The sequence below is a fragment of the Benincasa hispida genome, chromosome 1 (genome assembly GCF_027475165.1).
Source record: "Benincasa hispida cultivar pf3 chromosome 1, pf3_genome.v1.1, whole genome shotgun sequence".
NCBI classification, from domain to species: domain Eukaryota; kingdom Viridiplantae; phylum Streptophyta; class Magnoliopsida; order Cucurbitales; family Cucurbitaceae; genus Benincasa; species Benincasa hispida.
In genome coordinates this window covers 54,780,393-54,802,036 of record NC_143478.1, presented here as the reverse complement: position 1 = coordinate 54,802,036, position 21,644 = coordinate 54,780,393, and the positions used below count along the sequence as shown (strand labels likewise).

The 21,644-nt window shown below is 33.0% G+C and overlaps 1 protein-coding gene across 2 annotated transcripts; it reads left to right on the top strand.

The window, feature by feature from the left end:
• Positions 1-2,609: 2,609 nt before the first annotated feature.
• On the top strand, positions 2,610-7,269 carry LOC120091782 (Ribosomal protein L12/ ATP-dependent Clp protease adaptor protein ClpS family protein). Of its 2 annotated transcripts, XM_039049913.2 has the most exons (3): positions 2,664-2,959; positions 6,070-6,196; positions 6,313-7,269. In XM_039049913.2, the coding sequence occupies exon 3, from the start codon at positions 6,363-6,365 to the stop codon at positions 6,942-6,944; it is 582 nt and encodes a 193-aa protein (XP_038905841.1). In that variant the 5' UTR covers positions 2,664-2,959; positions 6,070-6,196; positions 6,313-6,362; the 3' UTR covers positions 6,945-7,269. The 2 variants fall into 2 exon arrangements, with proteins under 2 accessions (XP_038905834.1, XP_038905841.1); XM_039049906.2 differs by lacking the exon at positions 6,070-6,196 and having other exon boundaries at positions 2,610-2,959.
• Positions 7,270-21,644: the final 14,375 nt, after the last annotated feature.

Below are 21,644 nucleotides of genomic sequence, written 5' to 3'. Positions count from 1 at the left end.
CGTTTATACAAATCCTAGACTTAACTATAAAGTTTACATCAACAACTCTTAAAAACCAAAAGTGTGACTGTGGCAGACCTTCACCTTAGCAGCACCTTGGAACTCCTCACCTTTCACTACTTGGGAAGGAAATATGAAAGAAAAGAATGAGTTTCAAGAAGCTTAGTGAGTGGTAAGCAACTTCTAGAGTCTATTTCAACTCTATTCACAAAATAAGCATATCACAACTACGAGGTTAACATTCAAACCTCAGATTTGAATGAGTCTGTTCTTAACTCTACCTATACACACGATAGATAGTTAAACTGATACAAGTAATAAATGCTTACTCTCTTGCATTTGCTATGTTTCTTATTCTTCTATGTGCACATAGCTCCCCACTTATGGGCTCAGAAGCTAGGTCTGCCAGCCCCATGACCATCCCATACGAGGTTCCTCCCACAGGCTCAGGAACTAGACCTCTCGGTCCCCTGACCATTCTGTGAGGTTCTGCTTCCGGGCTCAAGAACTAGGCCTATTGACCCCCTAACCATCCCGATCACATATTCTCATTCTCATGTTGATTACTCATTCACAACATAATCATATACATATATTCTAGAGAATTTACTGAAGACTTAAAGGAAAGTACCACTCACCTTGGTAAGGTAGGAACCTTTCTCTCTAGAAGCTCCTTGGTTTCCTCAGGTTCCTTTTTGAACTCTAAATTCTAAATTCAATTTCAAGCATAGATTACTCATAGTTTCAAGTCTTATTTAGAGATACTTCCTTCTACAAACATGCTCTAAAATGTCTCAGAAAGCTTATCTTAAAATCTTAACTCAGAACTCCTCGTGGTTTGGCCGAAATCATCAAAAGATCAAGGCAAGCCCAAGCTTATCCAAGAGGTCAACCCTTTTGTCTTTTCCTCATTCTCTAGCCTGATTCCTTGGAGCCTTTTCTTCGGCAGCTCTACCTTGAAAACTAGACTCTCAGATATTTCAGTTGGCTTTGGAATCACTCAAAACACTCGAGTATTCTAAGAGAACTCTTCGTCCTAAGTTGATGCTACTTTCAAACCTCGCTGTCCGACAACATCTCCTCCTTTTGGAAACGCATGATCTTCCTCCGAAACTGCTCTCAACCACTCTTCCTACTATATTTCAAGAGGATTTCAGTTTATGAACTGAAGAAGCACTCTGTGGTGGTATTTATAGGCTAAAAAAACTGATCCTTTTCATCTTACAAAGCCTTCAACGCAAGACACCTCCTACTTTGGAGTGTTTGCACCATGCTTTGCCACCACCTTCTTCCTTGCCATTCACCTAGTTCCCATGCTACTCACCTACTTCCATGAGATTGAGTTGTCTTCTTCATGCATAAGACTTTCTTTGCATGAAACTCTAATTCAAGCTCAACCTTCTCTTGGTATAGCCACTTATTCGGTGAATTCATCAGCCTTGCGTAACGCAAGCCTCAGCACCGCTTAAACACTTGGCTCATCGTCTAGTCCATCGTATAGTCTTGCACTTCATCGCACAGCTCCATCGTTTAGTTAATCTTTCACTGTCCCTTAGCATCCAACCCTCTCGCTGTCATTCACCCTCTCGCTGTTGCCAATCGTTTAGTGCTTGTGCCTATCGCATAGCACTTATGCCCCATCGCATAGCTCAATTGTTTAGTGATCTCTTGTTCTCAATGATCTCGCTATCGCGTATCTCTCGTTGTTAACAATCTCGCTGCCGCTCATCATTCAGTGCATAGTCTATCGCATAACTCATCGTTTAGTGATCTCTCGCTCTAAACAATCTCGCTGTCGCTCATCGCGTAGCGTTGATGCCTATTGTCTAACATATCACGCCCATCGGCTAGCGTGTCTGCTTATCGTGTAGCGCCATCGTCTAGCATCTGCGTCTATCATGAAATGCCTATCATGTAGCGCTCACGCTTATCGTATAGCACCATCGTGTAGCGCTTGTGTCTATCGTCCAACGCCACCACCTAATGCATCGTCCAACGTCTACACTTATCGTCTAGCGCCCGCTCATCGTTTAGCGCTATCGTCTAGTATTATCGTCTAACTTCTATGCTTATCGTCCAGAGCTTACACTGATCGTATAGTGTCATCGCCTATCGTATAACTCCATTGTCTAGCGCATCACTTCACATCATTTAGCACCATCTGTAGCTACATGATCGTCCACTCAGCACCTTGCACTCATTATCTCGCTTTCTCGCTCTCGCTCACGCAGCCTCAACGCATGGGGCAACCTTTGGTAATGCCTCTTGCCAACGCTTCGGCCAACATGCATCCAAACCTCATAAGCTTAACGCATGGTTGCCCTTGGCTTAATGCTTAATTCATTTTTACCTCTACAAACTTAACATCATCTCATGCATTAATGTTTTCTAATACCACACACATGGTTTCTTTTTGACTTCACACTTAGCCAAATTCCACTAGTTAAGTCTTACCTCAAAGCTACTAGAAGAAAATCTCTTCAACATTTAGAAATTTTCTTTTTCTTAACATAAGATTTATCTCACATTTAGTTAACTTCCTTAATTATCTGCTTAAGTAGGGAAATTACGATCCGAGTTTATTATAGTCTTAGAAGTGTTCCTACTCCAAACACTCCCTCCAAAAGAAAGGGAGATAAAATTAAAAATAAATAAATAAAAGTAGAAACCCTACCCCCACCAAATCTAAGACCCATCTTTTACCCCGCTCTCCATCTCTTTTCTCTCTTCCCATCACGGTTCAACGCGCAGCAGCTCGACTCCGACGAATGCTGTAACCCATCGTAGCATGTAGAATTAGATCTGCGATTTTGAAACCATTCGAACCTGAACGCTGTTGGTTACCCAAGCCTTTTCCACAAGGTTTCTAGTATTGTCAGTTTTTTCTTTTCACGCTTCACTCTTTCGCCTTCGCTCTGCTACTCACGCCGCTCGCCGTTGAACAGCTCACTTGTCTCAGGTTCGCTTTTGGATTTTTGGATTTTTTTTTTTGGCTATTTTCCTCCTTTGTGATTGTGGGTTTCAAAATTTAAGGAGAAATGATGCTTTACAAGTTTCTAATGTAGTCAGTGCAACCTCTCGCGCACCTATGTAAGGGCTACTTGTATCTTTTTATTCTATTATAGCTTCAATCGCTCCTCCCTCATCCATCATTTTCTTTGATTTTCTAAATTTTTTTAATATTTGGGATTTACTTGATCCTGTTTGAGAGTTTTTAATGAGTCAATGTGGTCAGTGTCTGAGATTTGGATCTGTTTGTCTGTGCTGGAAATGCTTAGAGCTTGAAAGGGAACCTCGTTTTGGGTTTGATGTATCGGTGTTTGGTTTATGAAGGAATGGTTTTATTGTTTGATTGTTCTTTTTTATGACCCGTGTGTAGGTGATTTAATTGAATAACGAGGGTGTTTTTTTCTCTCTCTCTCATATCTGATTCTAGAGATTATAACGCATACATATTTTACTAAATTGTATCTTTAAGTGTTGAGACAACCATCGATAACTAAGACAAACATGATGTTGGACTGATGTACAGTGGTGAGGGTGGATAGGAGAGTTAGAAACATAGAGGTGGATTATTAGAAGAATGTAGATATTCGATTATAGGCTATATAAATTATTTTTGAAGAATGTAGTTATTATGTCATTAGATGATATAATTAATGTGGATTATTTCGGCATCAACATAATGTCGATAGAAGTGTACTTCTGGTGTTTAGCAGTTTCTCAAGTCTTCTACTATACACATTTGAAGGCAATGATATCCACTTCCATTACATTGCCAGATGCAAAAATAATCATATTGGGCATGAATACTAGAACTTGTATCCAGTAATGAAGTGATAAGCTAAGTCTTTTCTTCTCCTAATTTGAGCTCATCATGATCATTTATTTTGTTTTCATATGATTACTTCGTCGATTGCAAATGAGACTTCTAAACCAAGTTATCCTAGCCACTTACCTTAATTTTTATTTAACAATCGTAGCGTCCTTTTTTTCTAAACCCTATTTCACCTTCAGCCACCCCTCCCTCCCATTACCAGCCATTGCATCCTCCCCTCACTGCACGCTGTTCCTGCGGGACAGTGTCTCAGTAGCCACCACCACAGGCTGCATTCTCAGTTACTGCAGTCTTAAGTTCCGACGATATCACCTCACATAACATCGTTTCTATGCCTCGATGGTCCAATCTATCTTCCTCTCGTAACTCAGTTGCCATTGATTTGTTAGATTGAAGGTTTAATTTTCCGTTTCTTTAAATACCCATTTATTTGATTCATGCTCTATTCATGCTTACCTCCTCATGTGATTTTCAGTCGTATTCCCCTCCCCCTTTTGACTTTTTATTTACAGTTTCTAAGTTTGATTGCTATTGAGCTTTGTCCATTGCCTGGCTGTTACTGTTATTTAGATTTTCACGATCAGAATTTCTGATTTGGTTAGTTAAGTTGATTTTATTGAATCTGATTGACTGGTCGTTCTGGTCGTTCTACCATTTTTATGAAAATGCTTATAGTTTGGGAGAGAAACAGAACCTAATTAAGTGAATGGATCAAAATCTTGGTTGGGTTATTGGGCACAAAAGTGGACTAAACTAAACTGATGTTTGCACCTACCAAAAAAAAAAAAAAAAATAGTGTCCCACTTGAAAGTTCCCGAGCTGAGGGTGATGAACTAACCAAAAAAAAAAAAAAAAAATAGTGTCCCACTTGAAAGTTCCCGAGCTGAGGGTGATGAACTATGGTTACAATTTGAAACAATCCATCCAACTTAGAACTCAAGAACACAGTTGTACAACCTATAGAATAAATTTGTTTAAGTAAGGCTGTAAAAAGGTATATCCAACTGAGGTAGAAAATCTATCTATCTTGGTACAAGCAGGGGAAATTTCTTGGATTTGACCATGTGATGCTACATTGTTTAGAGGTATATCAGGGGGAGGAAACTTTCGATAAGCTTATTGAAATGCTTCATGCGTCCAATTACCCTGCCCCCAAGGATTTTTCACTAACAGCCCATCTATAATTGATGAATTTCTCCTGATGCACTATCTTCCAGTTGCAAGTCTAGGAAGATTGACAAGCACTTGTTAGAATTGGTTAATGTTGTCCTATGAAGCACAAATACTTTATGTGAGGTAATGAATAGATATTTGATATGTATCAGATACCAATTCTCTCATATACTTCACAATACGTATCTGATTCACGATTTGGTGTATTGTGCTTACGCATGGCCCCTTCCAAATACATGAAGGGGACACACGGTGACCTTAAAAAATGCAACTCATCTAGTATTTCCCAACCCAAAACTAAATGAAAAAAAAAAAAACCCGTGAATCATCTAATCTTCATCTCCACACTTGTATTCCTGCAAAGTAACCGAAAATAACCCACTTGAATATCTTCAACAGTTTAACAAAGTTCTTTGTTTATCTTCGTTCTTTTCTCTCTAATCTTCTTCTTTGATCAATCCGACCCTGATGCACCACCAACTTTTTTTCATTTATTCTATTGACTATTGTTTTTCAATATCTCTGATGTTGCTTTTTGTATTGTATTTCAGCGTTTGACTTTTATTTTGTATTCTGTATTATTGTCATTAACTTGACATTATATGCTTCCAGTGTATTATATTTAGTATCTTTATGTTTAATTTACATGTATCCTAGAATTTTTTAATAAAAAAAAAGTATCATCGACGTATCCGTATTTTTGTCTTTTAGAACTTGGCATATTGTCATATCCTATCATATTTGTGTCTGTGTCTGTGCTTCATAGATGTCGTCAATAGACCAAATTCTCATACTTAAGCAAAGCAATTCCATTAGGTTACAAAAAACTAAACCACATACCCTTGACAAAATAACTCAACTCAACACTCCAAATGCAGACTTCATGTCCCAATACTTAACAACGCAAACATGGACTTACTGAGTCAATTCAACTTTGCACCTCAAACACTGACTTTTTTAACTCTATAGATAATTTTACTCCACAATTAGATAATTGTTAACAATTCAACCCACTTTTGCATGCCAAATGCCCCCTAATATTTTTATTCAATTTTCAGGTATGTTAAAATTGATGATATTGTCCTTCATGATATTTGGGGGAGGTGAGAGGGAGGGATGGTTATAGCTCAACAACAACTTACACTAACTGCGTTCTACAGATCTCTGTCCTAGTTTTTATCTATGGTCTGTTAATTGATCTTAAATTTTTGTATTCCACAGGGATTCTAAATGACACCTTTGAAGTTTTGTACTTACATTTTCATCTATGACAATTGACCTTTGATTTTCATGTTCCTCAGGGATTTTGTTCCATGATTCAACAATTCACTGATATTGAATTGAAGAAATAATGAAGCTGACTGTAGTTGCACGATCCCTTCAAGTCCGTTCCACATTTGCTAAAATAATTGGGTTGTCACAGGTCCGTTTCTTTCAGTCTGATTTTGCTCTCAGAGACCCAAATGCCAAGCCAAAAAGATACAAGTATCCACCATTTTATGATCCATATGGCCCTAGGCCCCCACCCTCTGATAAAATCATTGAGCTTGCTGAAAGAATTGCAGCACTGCCTGCGGAAGACCGTTGCCAGATCGGTCCCACACTCAGGGAAAGACTTAAACATCCTAAGCTGCAGCCAATTTCAGTGGATGGCTTGGACATGGGTTCCGAAGGAGGGGCAGGGGCAGGATCTTCCAAGGTGGAGGAGAAAAAGGAAAAAACTGCTTTCGATGTGAAGCTAGAGAAATTTGATGCTGCTTCAAAAATTAAGGTGATTAAAGAAGTAAGGTCTTTCACTAATCTGGGTCTGAAGGAGGCAAAAGACTTGGTAGAAAAAGTACCTGCAATTCTTAAGCAAGGGGTGACCAAAGAGGAAGCAAACGACATCATCGAAAAAATCAAAGCTGCTGGAGGAGTTGCTGTGATGGAGTAAACAATTGTTCTAAAATTGGTAATAACTTTTTGTTTATATTTTTCCAACTAGCCAATTCCTAGTTTCAATCACTGATATTCTTCTGTGAGTTGATGCTGCCTGCCAGTTGAGTTGCACAAAGGATGAAGGACAATAAGTCACCTCTTTTAAACTTGTTTTGACTTGTGGAGTAATTTAGGCTTTTGTTTTTCTTTCTAGAATATGATATAAGAAAACAAATGTAGTAGAGTAAATTCAAATCTACTATAAAGAGTGCCTTTTAACTGTTTGAGCAATTACGCATCATCGAAACCTAAATTATATATGTGATTTGAGTTCTTCAAAATCAAGTTCTGTGTTGTATATTAGTTCAGATGATAATAACATAAGCAGAAGATGGAGGTGGTGTAGCTGTGCTTGGGAGAGACTTTCTACCGTTCTTGCTAAGGCGTGCAGATGCATGCAAGCTGTATTAGAGCGGTAACAAAAGTATCTCATTAAAAGTTTATTTATAGTTTTAATGATCATTATTTCAGTTGGCTTAGAAATATGTTTGTGTAATACCAGCTTCTTTCATGTTTCGTTAATCTATGATGACCCTTCTCGGTGATTACCTACTTGCATATTAATTTGTTTGTAGTTTTCTGCCCAAGCAATGTTGTTGGATTAGATATTTGTTTTGTAAGATTTGTCGAAGTGCACATAACGATGGAACGAACACATGTGCAACGAAAGAAAAACAGATATAAAGTACTCTAATTAGGTTCATTACAAAGATAAGCATGCAAAAGAAACAACTAAAAGGGGGAATAGAATATAACTTTTGTAGACTTTGAATCTTCTCCAAATTAGTTCCAATCTTCTTACGAATGGTTTGTAGACCACCACGAGAGTCTTCCCGACTATTTTTCGGCCTTAGAATGAGATGGTGGGATCCGGTGAGTGACTATTAAGTCTTAGAGAGAAAAATGTTTAGAGTCAGAGATTATTACATAATTTCATACAATTCCATTATGGCCAAGAGTTTTAAAATTCATTAAACACTCCCTTTTAAAGACCATTACATGCAAAACATGCAACTTTGAGTTTGATGAGAATTTGATACTAAAAAAATCACTAACTCAAAGTGGGATTTAGTGGGGCAAGTGTCTTCAAATAAAAATGACACTTAGCTATTCAATAGTTGGAATTTCCTACTCAAATGTTGGATCTTTCCACTAACTTGGTCAAAGTTTCTTTCAAAGTTCAAAGTCAACAAATTTGACTTTTTGACTTTAAAAAATTAAAAATCAACAATTTGCCTTCTATTGCATTTTTGGCTTAGTTAACAATTTGACTTTTAATACAATTTTGATCAATTTCATTTAATTTTAAAATTAATCAATTTTAAAATTAAATTAATATTATAATTAATTAAACAATTTAAAAATTAAATCCAACACTAATCCCAATTTATGTGAATCCCTATTCATAATCTAATCTTGATATTTAAATCTTATTTAAATATTTCATATTTTCTCTCTCTTTATGTTTAATTCATAATTAAACATTAGGTTAAATATATTATATATATTTACTACTTTGCTCCAAAAACCAATTTTGAACACTTCAAATTCGTTCGTTTTAAGGTTTAATCCAATATGAGCTAGTAGGGGATTTCATGGACTTACAGGTCATGGGCTCTAACGATTCGTAATTAACCGACTAAACTCTTTAACCTAATTAACCACCATTCGTTAATTAACGAGTCACTCCACTAAAGGTTGGGTCAAAAGCTATTTTACCCTTGAGATTATCCTTAAGTCCCATTGATCCTCTAATGTATAATCAGTTTGTGATCCAATCACTAAACCAAGTCCCTCATCACAAAACCAAGTCCCTCTCGGGAAAATGAGAGTGGGGCCCCTTGTTCAAGACTTGAAGTCAGCACTTAAGGGAACAACCTCTTTACTATCCTTAAAATCGGGTAGAAGTAAATTCTGTCTTGCACCCTATGTTTTCAATTATCTACATAGTCTTACCCCTGAAATAGGAGGCTTATTGAGCCAACGTTGTTGAGCCAACCCTCACCCATGTAAATCTAAGGATAATCTCGAATAAACAGGAGTTCATAGTTAGCTCAAGATTAATGTCAAGTTACCTAGGTCATTGATTTAAAATAGTCAGTCTTATATGGTAAACAACGTTATAAAGTAAGAGTGACTTAATTATTGGTCCGATCTTATGCAAACTCATTGCTTAGGACACCCCACTCCTCATGTCAATACACGAAAGAATCAGGATCACTTCATTTGTAGCACTTTACAACAAATTGTAACAACACTACCCAACCTTATTCGTATACTATAACCATTTTGGCTATTTACTAAACTTGATATACTCTTATGTCTTCACATAAAGTTCATGTATTCATATAATAGTCATGAATCTTTAGTTTATTAGATTTGGTCTTTATAAGAATTCACATATTCAACAACAATTTTATTGAATAAACGTCAATAACATCTTTATTAATAATAAAATATGTTTAACATTACAAATTGCGAGTTTTAGGACATACAGGCCAACACATAAGCTATATGATTTAGACACTCGGTAATTAAAAATCGTACGATTGAAGTTTTTCTCAATTTTGTCCCTAGTGGTAGGTTAAATTATAGAATATATCTTTGAATTTTATACTGTGTCACAAGTATCCTTGAACTTTTAAACTTCAAAAAAGAAAAAAAAAATTGAACTTTATACTGTGTGTCACAAGTACTCTTGAACTTTTAAAATTTTCAATAGTACTCTTAAATTTTAAAAAAATATATATATTAATACTTTCATTAACATTAGATTTGAATGGAAATGGAAATGGTTAGTATTTGGTTTTAAAATACTTTTGAAATTCATTAGTTCCAACAATATTCTTATACTTCTATAAAAAAATCCAAAAATAATCTTATCGTTAGTTTATGAAAATAATCGTTAGCACGGTTTAAAAAATATATCTGTGAACTTTTAGAAGTCGCATTAATACAATTTATTTTAAAAAGAAAAATTAAAAAAATGCTTCTATCTTTAGTATGGTTAATTCCTTTTGAAGTTATTTTGAGCTAAAAAAAGAACTAATTTTTAATGCAACTTATATAGATAATCTAGTTTTTGTCCTATTTGTCAAATTCTTACATCAATTTTTTTAGCAATCAAACATAAATCAAAATTTCAAGTTAAAATATAAAATCCCACAACATTTCAAAATTAAAAAAAAAAAACTTTCCTTAAGATCAAGTAAAACAATGACTAGTCAAATAAAGGAAAAGGCGGATAGAGGAATATTATATTCAATCATAATGAATCTTTTTAACTAATCATAATTAATAAACTAATTTGAATCGTGGAAAGAATCAACAAAGTCTTCGTGACTATAAAATCGGTAATTCAATATTTTATTTCTTTTCCCTCTTACTAGTTCTCAAAATTATGATACAAATCTTAATGTCTTTTTGACCCTTTGCCAATGTGAAATTCGAGTGAAATTACTTAAATGAAACCTTCGTGTGTACATGGATTGGCTCTCGCTCATTTCTCTATTGTTCTCTCGCTCCTCGCTTTCTCGTTCGCTTGCTCCCTTTCCTTTCGGAAATAGCTTCCTCTCTCCCTTTATCTCACGGTTTTGTCTCTTTGGCTCTTGGTCTCGCTCCTGCTCTCTGCGTGGGTTCATTGTGCAATGCAACGAAAAAGAGAGAGAGAGAGAAGAAGAAGTCGGTCAAAGAAGAAAAGCTTGGTCTTGTCAAAGAAGAAATGTAGGTCGGAGAAGAATGCCTCGTCAAAGTTTGTCGCGTGGTCTTGCTGGAGGAAGAGAAGACGAAGAAGAGAGTGAAAGTGAGAGAGAAGAAGAAAAAGAGAGAAATAAGGAAATCACGAGAAAAATGAAGAGGGAGAAATTAAGCGTAAATTTGTAACGTTGTTTGATGAGATGTAATCAAAAGGTCAATGTTCTTTAGTTTTATAAAAGGGACAAAAAAAACATTTTAGGCTTGAGATTCAAGTCTTTCGATCCATTTTTGTTTCTTGTGTGTATTAAATTCAAAAGACATATTAACACACATTCAACTATTGACTGATGTCGATGCACACAAACGCACGTGATCAAGTTATAGTAAAGTAAAACGACATAAAATGCTGAGTATCGTCCTTAGGATCAAATTCACAGTTATTGTTTATCTATTTCAGAATCGTGTTAATTTTAGCTAAGAAATCAAAACTAGATGATGGAATCAAATGAAAGTTAATAAATAAAGTCTGAAATTTGAGAGATAAAAAGCATCATAAGGTGTCGATTTTGTTTATTACTTCATTGATTCATTGAAAGATTCTATTGAAACTTGTGAAATTGAGATATTTAAGTGTAGAAACTAAGCTTCGATTTATTATCATTAAACAATAAACTTCTCTCATCTTATTTGATGACTAATTTCTTAAAACAAAGGTAAGAAGCTTGTCATTAAGATTTGTCATGATCAACTTTCATTATCATCCTAACTATTTGGATGAAAGGTTAGATAATGATTCAACACTATAGTTCCGGTTAAATATGCAATCTCTCAATTGAAAATTCAACCTAGCATACATCTACGATCAATCGACGTAATAAAGCATAATAATATTGGAAAACATTAAACAACATAATTTTCCATAAAATTCAATGCATTAACTCAAATTCATAATAAAACCATAAACATTCTAAAATTAAAAAGTCTAGCCACTCATGGTTGCCAAATGCATATCTTCATACAAATTCAACATGGTAAAGTAAAAGAGAAGAAAATGAATAAGAAAACTCCACTGTCGTAGTGCTCCCCCATTTTTGAATTCCACCAATCTCGCCTCGGTCAGCACCCCGGAATCTCAAACGACCTCCAAATCAATTCCTTCACACTCTCCAATTTATTTTAAAGCTTCCTCTCATTTGAAGGGCTCTTAATTTCGTGCTTCTTCCTCCCCTGAACAGCTAATCAATCTCCAAATATATAGAAAACTCTTGCATGATGCCAAGTTCTTACCAAAAATGCAATTTTTACACATAGAAAGTTAAGGTAGCTGTGGCGCTGCCCTGATTTGGAACCTCACACACATTCCGCAGCCACAACGTAGCGCTGCACTACGATAGAGCGCAATGATGCTCCTACACAGTGCCCCAACGCTCTCCAACGTGTGCGACTTTCTTGCTCTAGGGGTAGCGCCCTATTTTAGGGCTTTTTAACGTTTTCTCCTTGTTTTGGTTCGGTTTGGTTCTTTTGGCTTCTAATACTTGTTTTCTTACTAATTACCTAAAATCACTAGTAAATAGATTAAATCTAATAAAAATGACTCTAAATAAGAGATAAATAATGCACATTTTAGATACATTTCATCACCCCAAACTTAGAAATTTGCTAGTCCCGAGCAAAGATAAGACAAGATCGTAGAGAATTTCCAGATAAGTGTGCTAGAGATTCATTTATCAAAGAATAGCTAGTTAGAAACTTAGAAATATTCAAGCAAGTCCATTGTTATAATCATTCATGACCAAATCTAATCATCTTTCATGTGTGTGTGTGCAAGCCACGTTCAATTCAAAACACAAAAACTAAGATTAGGCGTAAGAAAGCTTCTTCAGTTTTTTTTCCTACTATGGCTCATGCACCAATCATCAAGCATCCACACATTTCAAGAAAGTAATATGTCCACTAAAGTGCCTTGATTTTAATCACAAATGGCCCAAAACTTGCATTCTTTTACCTTGGGGTACTAGCTTTCACACATTCACTGCAGGGAACCGTACCTATTCAATTCCTAGGTGTCTTAACTGTTCACAGCAAAGGTAGCTCTTTTTACCCCGTCCATGCGTACACATTACAAGTTTACACAATTCATGAGAATATATTTCTTTTAAAGTACTTATTAATGAGTTTTCACTCTTTTTCAAAGGCAAAAACACTATTTTTTTTTCTTCTTAGCCTAACATTACAAACTATCATGTATATCAACTCTCTCAACGGGACCTCAATTTAATCTTTTTTTAAGTTAAAGTTTCTAAATTAAAGTGACTATGTGCTCAAGATATGAGAGACTCAAAGAGAGACATAAATAGATCATAACTCAAGATATTGCTATCCTATTTCTACAACAAGTCATCCACACGCGCATTCAAGTCAATGACAATAAAAATCAAAAGCACACATCAATGAAACTCAACAGCTTTTCAGAGCATAAGTAAAAAAAATTTCTCCAAATTTCAATATTAATCAAAATAACATGCATATCGTCATTAAATTTCAAAGCTTAAATAAAAAATTTTCTCTAAATTTGATAATATTTATTTTAATCCTTAAACTTTTAAAAAACAATCATTTTGGTCTTTATTATTATTTTTCGATATACTTTCATATGTTCAGACTCTAATCTATGTGCCAAAATTATGCTCGTATCAATATTCTTTTTAGAAATCATACCAGTATATTACTACATCTACTCAAAATTATCTCATTAATTTTCAGAAACAAATAGAAAAAAAATTAAGGACCAAAATGAGTTTTTTTAAGTTGAACAATTAAAATAAATATTATAAAAGTTTTGCATACCAAAACAGAACAAATCTAAAAATTTGAAGATCAAAATAAATAATCTAAAAATTTAGAGATTGGAATTGAATCTAAGCTTTTTAATTTTTTTAAAAAACATACAATTAAAAAAAATTATTGATTTTATAACAGTTTTTGGTATAATATTATATCATTTAGGAGGTGTTTGGGGTGAGAAGATGAGATGGGATGAGTTAAGATATGAACTCAACTCATTGTTTGGGAGGCCCACTTCGTGAGGGGATTGAATCCTCAACAGAAGCGATTGATCACCTTATCATTATTTACGATTTTGAATTTATAGAAAATATAGAGAAGGATAAACATAAACTAAGCATGTTTTTTTCTATTATAGAAGGAATATAGATGGAAATGATGATTACCTTTGAAGGCCATCTTTTTCTCAGCAAATTTACTTTATGAATAACAAACCAAACCTCCCTCTGGACTTCGAATAGGACACCACCACAAGGACTTCTCTGGTATATCTCTTGGCAAGGAATTGGTTGCGTTGGAACCTCTTTTGGAAGATGGAATTTTGTGTTTTACCAAAGAAACTTTTTCACTGTAAGGTAAGAGATAGAGCTTTGAAAGAGATGGAGAGTGTTTCTACAGAATTCTCTTTTACGTTATTTCACCCAACATATAAAGGAGAGAGAGCGAGCGTAACTCTCTCTCTCCACTCCCTGCAATTGCAAGGGAGTTTTAATTTATTTAATTTAATTAATTTTAATTAAATTAAATAAATTAAAATACTAATTAATTAATATAATTAAATATCATATGTTAAATCAAGTGTGTATTTAAATCATATTTATACGCATATCTCTCTTCTAATATATAGTTTTTATGTGAATCTCATTTATATTAATAATTTATTTAATTATATTTGATTAAGATTCAAATATATTACACTTTCATACTATATTTGAATAAGATTAACTATTTCTTGACTCGATCTTATACAAACTTTTTGTATAGGACATCCCCCACTTGAATGTCTCCACATAACCTTATCTTGATAATGTTATAGATACAACCCACTCAGTAATCGTTACAAACGATTTGATCTAAATAGTTCATGTGGAGACATTCAAGTGGGGGATGTCCTATACAAAAAGTTTGTATAAGATCGAGTCAAGAAATAGTTAATCTTTCTTTGTAACACCATTGACTAGAGAGATCAATATTTCCATAGGATGACCGTATGTAACTCGATCTCAATCTTGAGTAAGTTATGGACTTTTTCCTGTGAGGGCTTGTCCTTTAATTTATATGGGTGAGAGTGGCTCGTGTCGCCGATTTAATAAGCCTACTATTTTGGGGATAAAATCGAGTGGTGAGTTGGGAACAAAACTACATAAGATGAAATTCACTTCTTTCTGACATTAGGGTAAAGTAGAAAAGTTATTCCCTTAAGTATCGACTCTAGGTTTTGAACAATAGGGCCTCTCCCTCTCATTGACCTGAGAAGAATTTTGTTTATGGTAGAACTATAAACAGGTTGTTCATTAGAGAACCAGTGGGACTTAAACAAAAGGTAATTACATGGGTAAAACAATAATTTAACCCAGCTATAATTACGAACAACTCGTGAACGATCAACTTACTTCTAATGGTTATATCTATGGACACAAAATATTCTACAGTCAAAGAGTGCAGCTATGGGTCTTTAGTGGAGCGATCCAGAGTTAATGAATGTTGATTAATTTAATTAAAGAGTTCAATTAATTAACCTCGAATCATTGAAGCTTCTAATCTGTAAGTCCATTAGGTCCCCCTTCTAGCTTACTAACAGGTAAAAAGAAGAATCAAAGAATTTTGGAAGAATTTGAATTGTCCAAATTAAATAAAAGGAATGTGCATTAATTATATGAGATACAATTAATATAATATATGTGTGTGTATAAAATTAATTTTTGAATAGGATTCAAAATTAAACTATATAGTATGAGAGTGTAATATATTTGAATCTTATTCAAATATAATATACAAACTTTATCCATATACTATATGTTGGGATTGGTGTCCTAAATCTCTTATATTTTTCGTAGTTTGTAAAAATTATAGGTTAAATTTAATATAATTATGATTCATATTAATACTATAGTTTATGTGAGAGAATAATAAACTATAGGTTGTATTATATGTGATATAATAAACTATATATTATATATTATATGAGATTTAATATCTAGTTATATTAGGTGGTTAAATAATTAAATTAATTTTTTTTTTTATTTTGAATTTAAAAAAACAATAACTCCTTAAGGAGTTATTTGTTTAGAGGGAAGTTATTTCTCTTAATCTTTCAAAATATGTGCTTGGTAGAGAGAGAGAGGGACAACGTGAAACAGTTCCACAACTTCGTCATCTTCATCTTCATCTTGCTCTCAATCTCTCTGGGTTTTTCTCTCAACCAAGATCTCAAAGATCTCAACTATTCCTTACCAAAATTAACTAATAGAAGCTCACATACTCTTTATTGATTCTCACCTTGAGAATAACTCGGGGTTCACTTATGGCGGTATCCTCATTGTGGAGTTCATTGGGTTCATGTCGCTGTGAATGGGAGAAGAAGAAGAATGTCCATAAGGTCTCCTCGTTAGCTCAATGACGACTTATGGGAATCAAATTAATTTTGGTGTAATTTGAATTGTTCAAATTAATTAAATAGAATTAATTGTATAAGATACAGTTAAATAATGTTTATTAATACATTATATAATGTATGTTGATATATTTTTATAAGTGAAATAAATATTTGAATATGGTTCAAATATTAATTATATGAATATGATTCATATAAAACCAACATATTAAAATTTAATGTGAATATGATTCATATTAAATTTAAATATAATTTTATGAGAGAAATAAATATTTGAATATGATTCATAAAAAAACTATATGTTAAAATTTAATGTGAATATGATTCATATTAAATTTAAATATAATTTTATGAGAGAAATAAACATTCGAATATGATTCAAATATTAATTATATGAATATGATTCATATAAAAACTATATGTTATAATTTAATGTGAATATGATTCATATTAAATTTATATATAGTTTTATAAGAAAAATAAATATTTGAATATGATTTAAATATTAATTATACGAATATGATTCATATAAAAACTATATATTATAATTTAATGTGAATATGATTCATATTAAATTTATATATAGTTTTATGAGAAAAATAAATATTTGAATATGATTCAAATATTAATTATATGAATATGATTCATATTAAATTTATATATTTTATTGAGAGGTGTTATAATTTGAATATGATTCAATTATTATTTACATGAATGTGATTTATATAAAAACTATAGGTTAAAATTAATATGAATTTGATTCATATTAATACCTTAGGTTATTTGAGAGAATAATAAACTACAATTTATGTCATATGTGATAGTTTAAATATACATTAAGTGATTAATATATATATATATATATATATATATATATATATAATTCAAATTTTTGAACTTGAATTTATTAAAAATAAAGGAGAGGAAGTTATAACTCCCTCACCCCTTAATCTCTCCCTATCACATGTAGCAAATTGGCGTAGAGAGAAAGTTCTCTCTCTTTCTGTGTCTTTCTCTAGTTCTCTTTCTCTCTATGTTGTATATAAAGAAGAAAATTTCTATCAATTCTCTTCTCCTTCCCTCACACCAAGATTGAGTGCAAACCCACATCTCTGCTGATAGAATGTACAAGCATGCAACGAAAGAAATTAGAATCAATAAGCACTCTAATTAGATTTAAATTGAGTTCTAAAAGCATGCATGAAAACAATTTCAAAGAAAAGGGTTTCAAGAACTTATACCTTTGTAGAAATCCGCCAAATCCAAACTGCTCTCCACGAATTTGAGCTTCAAATCAACAGTGGACCACTAAAAGAGTCTTCTCTACTATTCTCTAACTTCTATTTAACTAGTGGAACTCTAGATTGAGCTTAATTAGGAGAGGGTTTGAGAGAGAAGTTGAAATTCTGCGGAAAGGAAATTTATGAGATCTCTTCCGTCAATTTCAGAAATTGAAGATTTTATTCAACAATCACATGCAATCACCAACTCAATCAGCATCTTGAGACTGTGTTGAATTTAGAATTAAACCATTTAATTCAATAAAAGTGGGATAATCCCACTATCAAATTTATTTTCCATTTTAATTAATTTCAAATTAATTAAAAACAAAATTCAAATTCTAAAATGAATTTGGAATTTGATAAAATCAATTTAATATTTTAATTAACTAACTAATTAATTAATTAATAATTTAATATCAAATATTAAATTAACCAAACACCTAACTTATACATGAATCCTATTCATGAAATTAATATTTAAATCATCATTTAAATATTTTAAACTCTCAAATTACATTTAACTTCAACAAAATTAAACGTTAATTATATCGAATATGATTATCCAAACCCTAGATTGAATTTGAACATTTCAAATTCACTCAATATACTAATCCAAGATTTACAAGCTAGTAGAGGAACCTTATGGACCTATAGATCATGAACTCCAACGGTTTGAGATTAATTAGCTAAACTCTTTAAACCGAATTAATCAATATTCATTAACTATCGAGACACTATAGCTCAGTAGTTGCACTCTCTCCACTGTAGATATATTTCTATCCACTTGATTTAATCGTAATAAGTAAGTTGACCCTTCACAGGTTGTTCGTAATATGAACTGGATCGAATATTGTTTTACCCCCAAAATTACATCTTGCTCCTTAAGTCCCACTGATCCTCTAATGAACAATTGTTTGCGATCCAATCACTAAACCAAGTTCCTCTCGGGCCAATGAGAGTGTAGGGCCTCTTGTTCAAGACCTAGATTCAGTACTTAAGAGAACAACCTTTCTACTATCCCTAAATTGGGTAGGTGTGAATTTCATCCTGCACCCTATGTCCCAGCTATCTATTCGGTATTACCCTTGAAATAGGAGACTTATTGAGCTGACATTGTTGAGCCAACCCTCATCTATGCAAATCTAAGGATAATCCCAAATAAACAGGAGTTTATAGTTAGCTCAGAATTAAGGTCGAGTTACCTAGGTCATTGATTTGAAATAGTCAGTTTTAAACAGTAAACAACGTTATAAAATAAGGGTGACTTATTTCTTAGTCCGATCTTATGCAAACTCATTGCATAGGATGCCTCTGCTCCTCATGTCACTACATGAATGAATCAAGATCACTTCGTTTGTAGCACTTTACAACAAATTGTAACAACTACAGAGTGGGCCACATCTGATAGTGTTACTAGAATAAGGCATCCAACCTTATTCATATACGATAGACCGTTTTGGCTATTTACTCGAACTTGATTCATCTTTATGTTGCCGTATAAAGTTCAAGTATTCATATAATAGCCATGGATCTTTAGTTTATTGGACTTAGTCTTTACAAGTGCAATTTACATATTCAACAATAGTTTTATTGAATAAATGTCAATAACATCTTTATTGATAATAGAAAATATTTAACATTACAAACTGCGAGTTTTAGGATGTACAACCCAACATCTACATGGTTCTTGTCCCTGAGAATAATAGGGAAGACCCCTTGGTGGTGTCCATTTCTGTTCGTTGAGTTCGTGGATGCCGAGTTCATGAGTTCGGAAGAAGGCGACTTGAATTGGAGAGGAACGTGAAGAATTGGTTTTCAAAGGTGATTGATTTCTTAATCTCTTCCTCTCTATTTGCATTGTAGATAGCATGTTTAGGTTTATGTTTTTCCATGGTTTCCGTCATTCTAAATTCTGTGCATTTTGTAAAACAAAATTTAGAGATTGATGCGTCCAATTGTTTTCGCTGCAGGAAATTCCAATCCTTTCAAGTGGATCATGTTTAAGTAATAACCGAAATGGTTTGTAGTAGATGTAGTTGTTACAATTTTTGTAAAGTGCTACAAATGATCTGATCCTGATCACTCATATGGAGACCTATGAACGGGGTATCCTATACAAAGAATTTGTATAAGACCGAACCATAAAATGAATAGTCTTTCTTTATAACACCATTGCTAGAATAGACTTACATTTCACTAGGATGACCATAAGTGACTTGACATTAATCCTAAGTGAGTTATGATCTCCTGCCTATGAGGGCGGTCATTTGATCTTCATAGGTGGGAGTGACTAGATTCACTGACTTAATATGCCTACCATTCTAGCGATTCATTTAATTGGGAAACTGGGAACACAACTTCACAAGAAGGAATTCATTCCTTTTCGTTGTTAGGGTAAGTAGATAAATTTCTCTTTTAAGAGCTAATTTTGGGTCATGAATAATGTGATGCCACACCCTTTTCTGACTCGAGAAGGGTTCGATTATAGTTGAACTATGACTAATTGTTGATTGGTTATATCCAATAGACACAGAAATGTATCTATAACGAGAAAAGTGCAGTTGTCGGCCTTTAGTGTAGTGACCGATAGTTAATAAAGGTTGATTAATCTAGTTAAAGAGTTTAATTAATTAATCTTATATCGTTGAAGTTTCAATCTGTAGGTCTATAAGGTCCCTTATTAGCTCAATAAGGATTAATGAGAATCAAAATAATTTTGGATTAATTTGAATTATTCAAATTAATTAAAGGAAATTAATTGTATATGATACAATTAATTATATGAATGTGTTCATATAAAAGTTATAGGTCAAAATTAATATGAATATGATTCATATTAATACTATAGTTTATATGAGAGAATAATACACTATAGATTATATTATATGTGATGGTAAACTAAAGCCAATCCCGATGAAAACATCCAAAAATGCATAATCAACACATTCATCACATAAATGCACAGAAAAACAAAAATCCCACCATAACTCTGAATTAATTTAGAAAATAATTACATTTCACCAAGATGACCTTAGGTGACTTGATCTAAATCTTGAGTGACTTGTGAAATCCTACCTATGAGGGCAGTCCTTTGATTTGCGTAGGTGAGAGTGGCCAGTTTTGCCAACTTAATATGCCTACCATTTTAGGGATTCGTCTGATTGGGGAGCTGAGAACGTAGCTACACAAGAAGAAATTTACTCCTTCTTGGCCTTAAGAAAAGTAGATAAATTGCTCCCTTAACAGTTGATTCTGGGTTTTGAACAATGAGGCCTCAACCTCTCACTGGCTCAAGAGGTGTTAGTTTATAGTTGGACTATAAACTGTTTGTTCATTACAGGAATCAGTGATGCTTAAGGAGTTAATGTAACTATACGGGTAAAATGGCAATTTGACCAAGCTTTAGTTGTGAACAATTTGTAAAGGGTCAACTCGATGTTGATTGGTTATATCCATGGACACAAAAATATATTTGTAGTGCAAAGAGTGCAGCTATCGGTCCTTAATGGAGTGACCGATAGTTAACGTATATTGATTAAAGAGTTTAATTAATTAATCTCATATCATTGGAGCTTCTAATCTGCAGGTCTATAAGGTTCTCCTGTTAGCTCACTAAGGATAGTAAGAAGGAATGATCTGAATTATTCAAATTACTTAAAGTAATTTCATATTAATATGATTAATATATTGTGTATTCTGATACATTATAGAATATAGTTAATTATAGATTTGATCTATAATCCAAACTATATAAGAGAGATATATTTGAATGAGATTCAAATATTAAATTATATGAATTGTATTCATATAGAATTACCGTATTAGAGAGATATATTTGAATGATATTTGAATATTAAATTCACATGAATTGGATTCATATAGAATATAGTATTAAAGAGATGTATTTGATAAAATTCATGTATTAGATTTATATGAATTGGATTCATAAAGAGATGTATGCGTATAAATATGTGATATTTATATGTTAATTAATTAACTCTGTATTAAATATGATTTATTATATAGCTATTTAATTTATATGTTAATTGATTAATTAATGTTTAATTAATTAATTAATTAACAAATGATGGAGAATGGAGGCTAGTATAGATTTGTAATATTTATGTTAATCAATTAACTATATATTAAATATGATTTAATATATAGTTATTTAATTTATATAATTAATCAATTAACAAATAGTGGAAAGTGGGAAGAC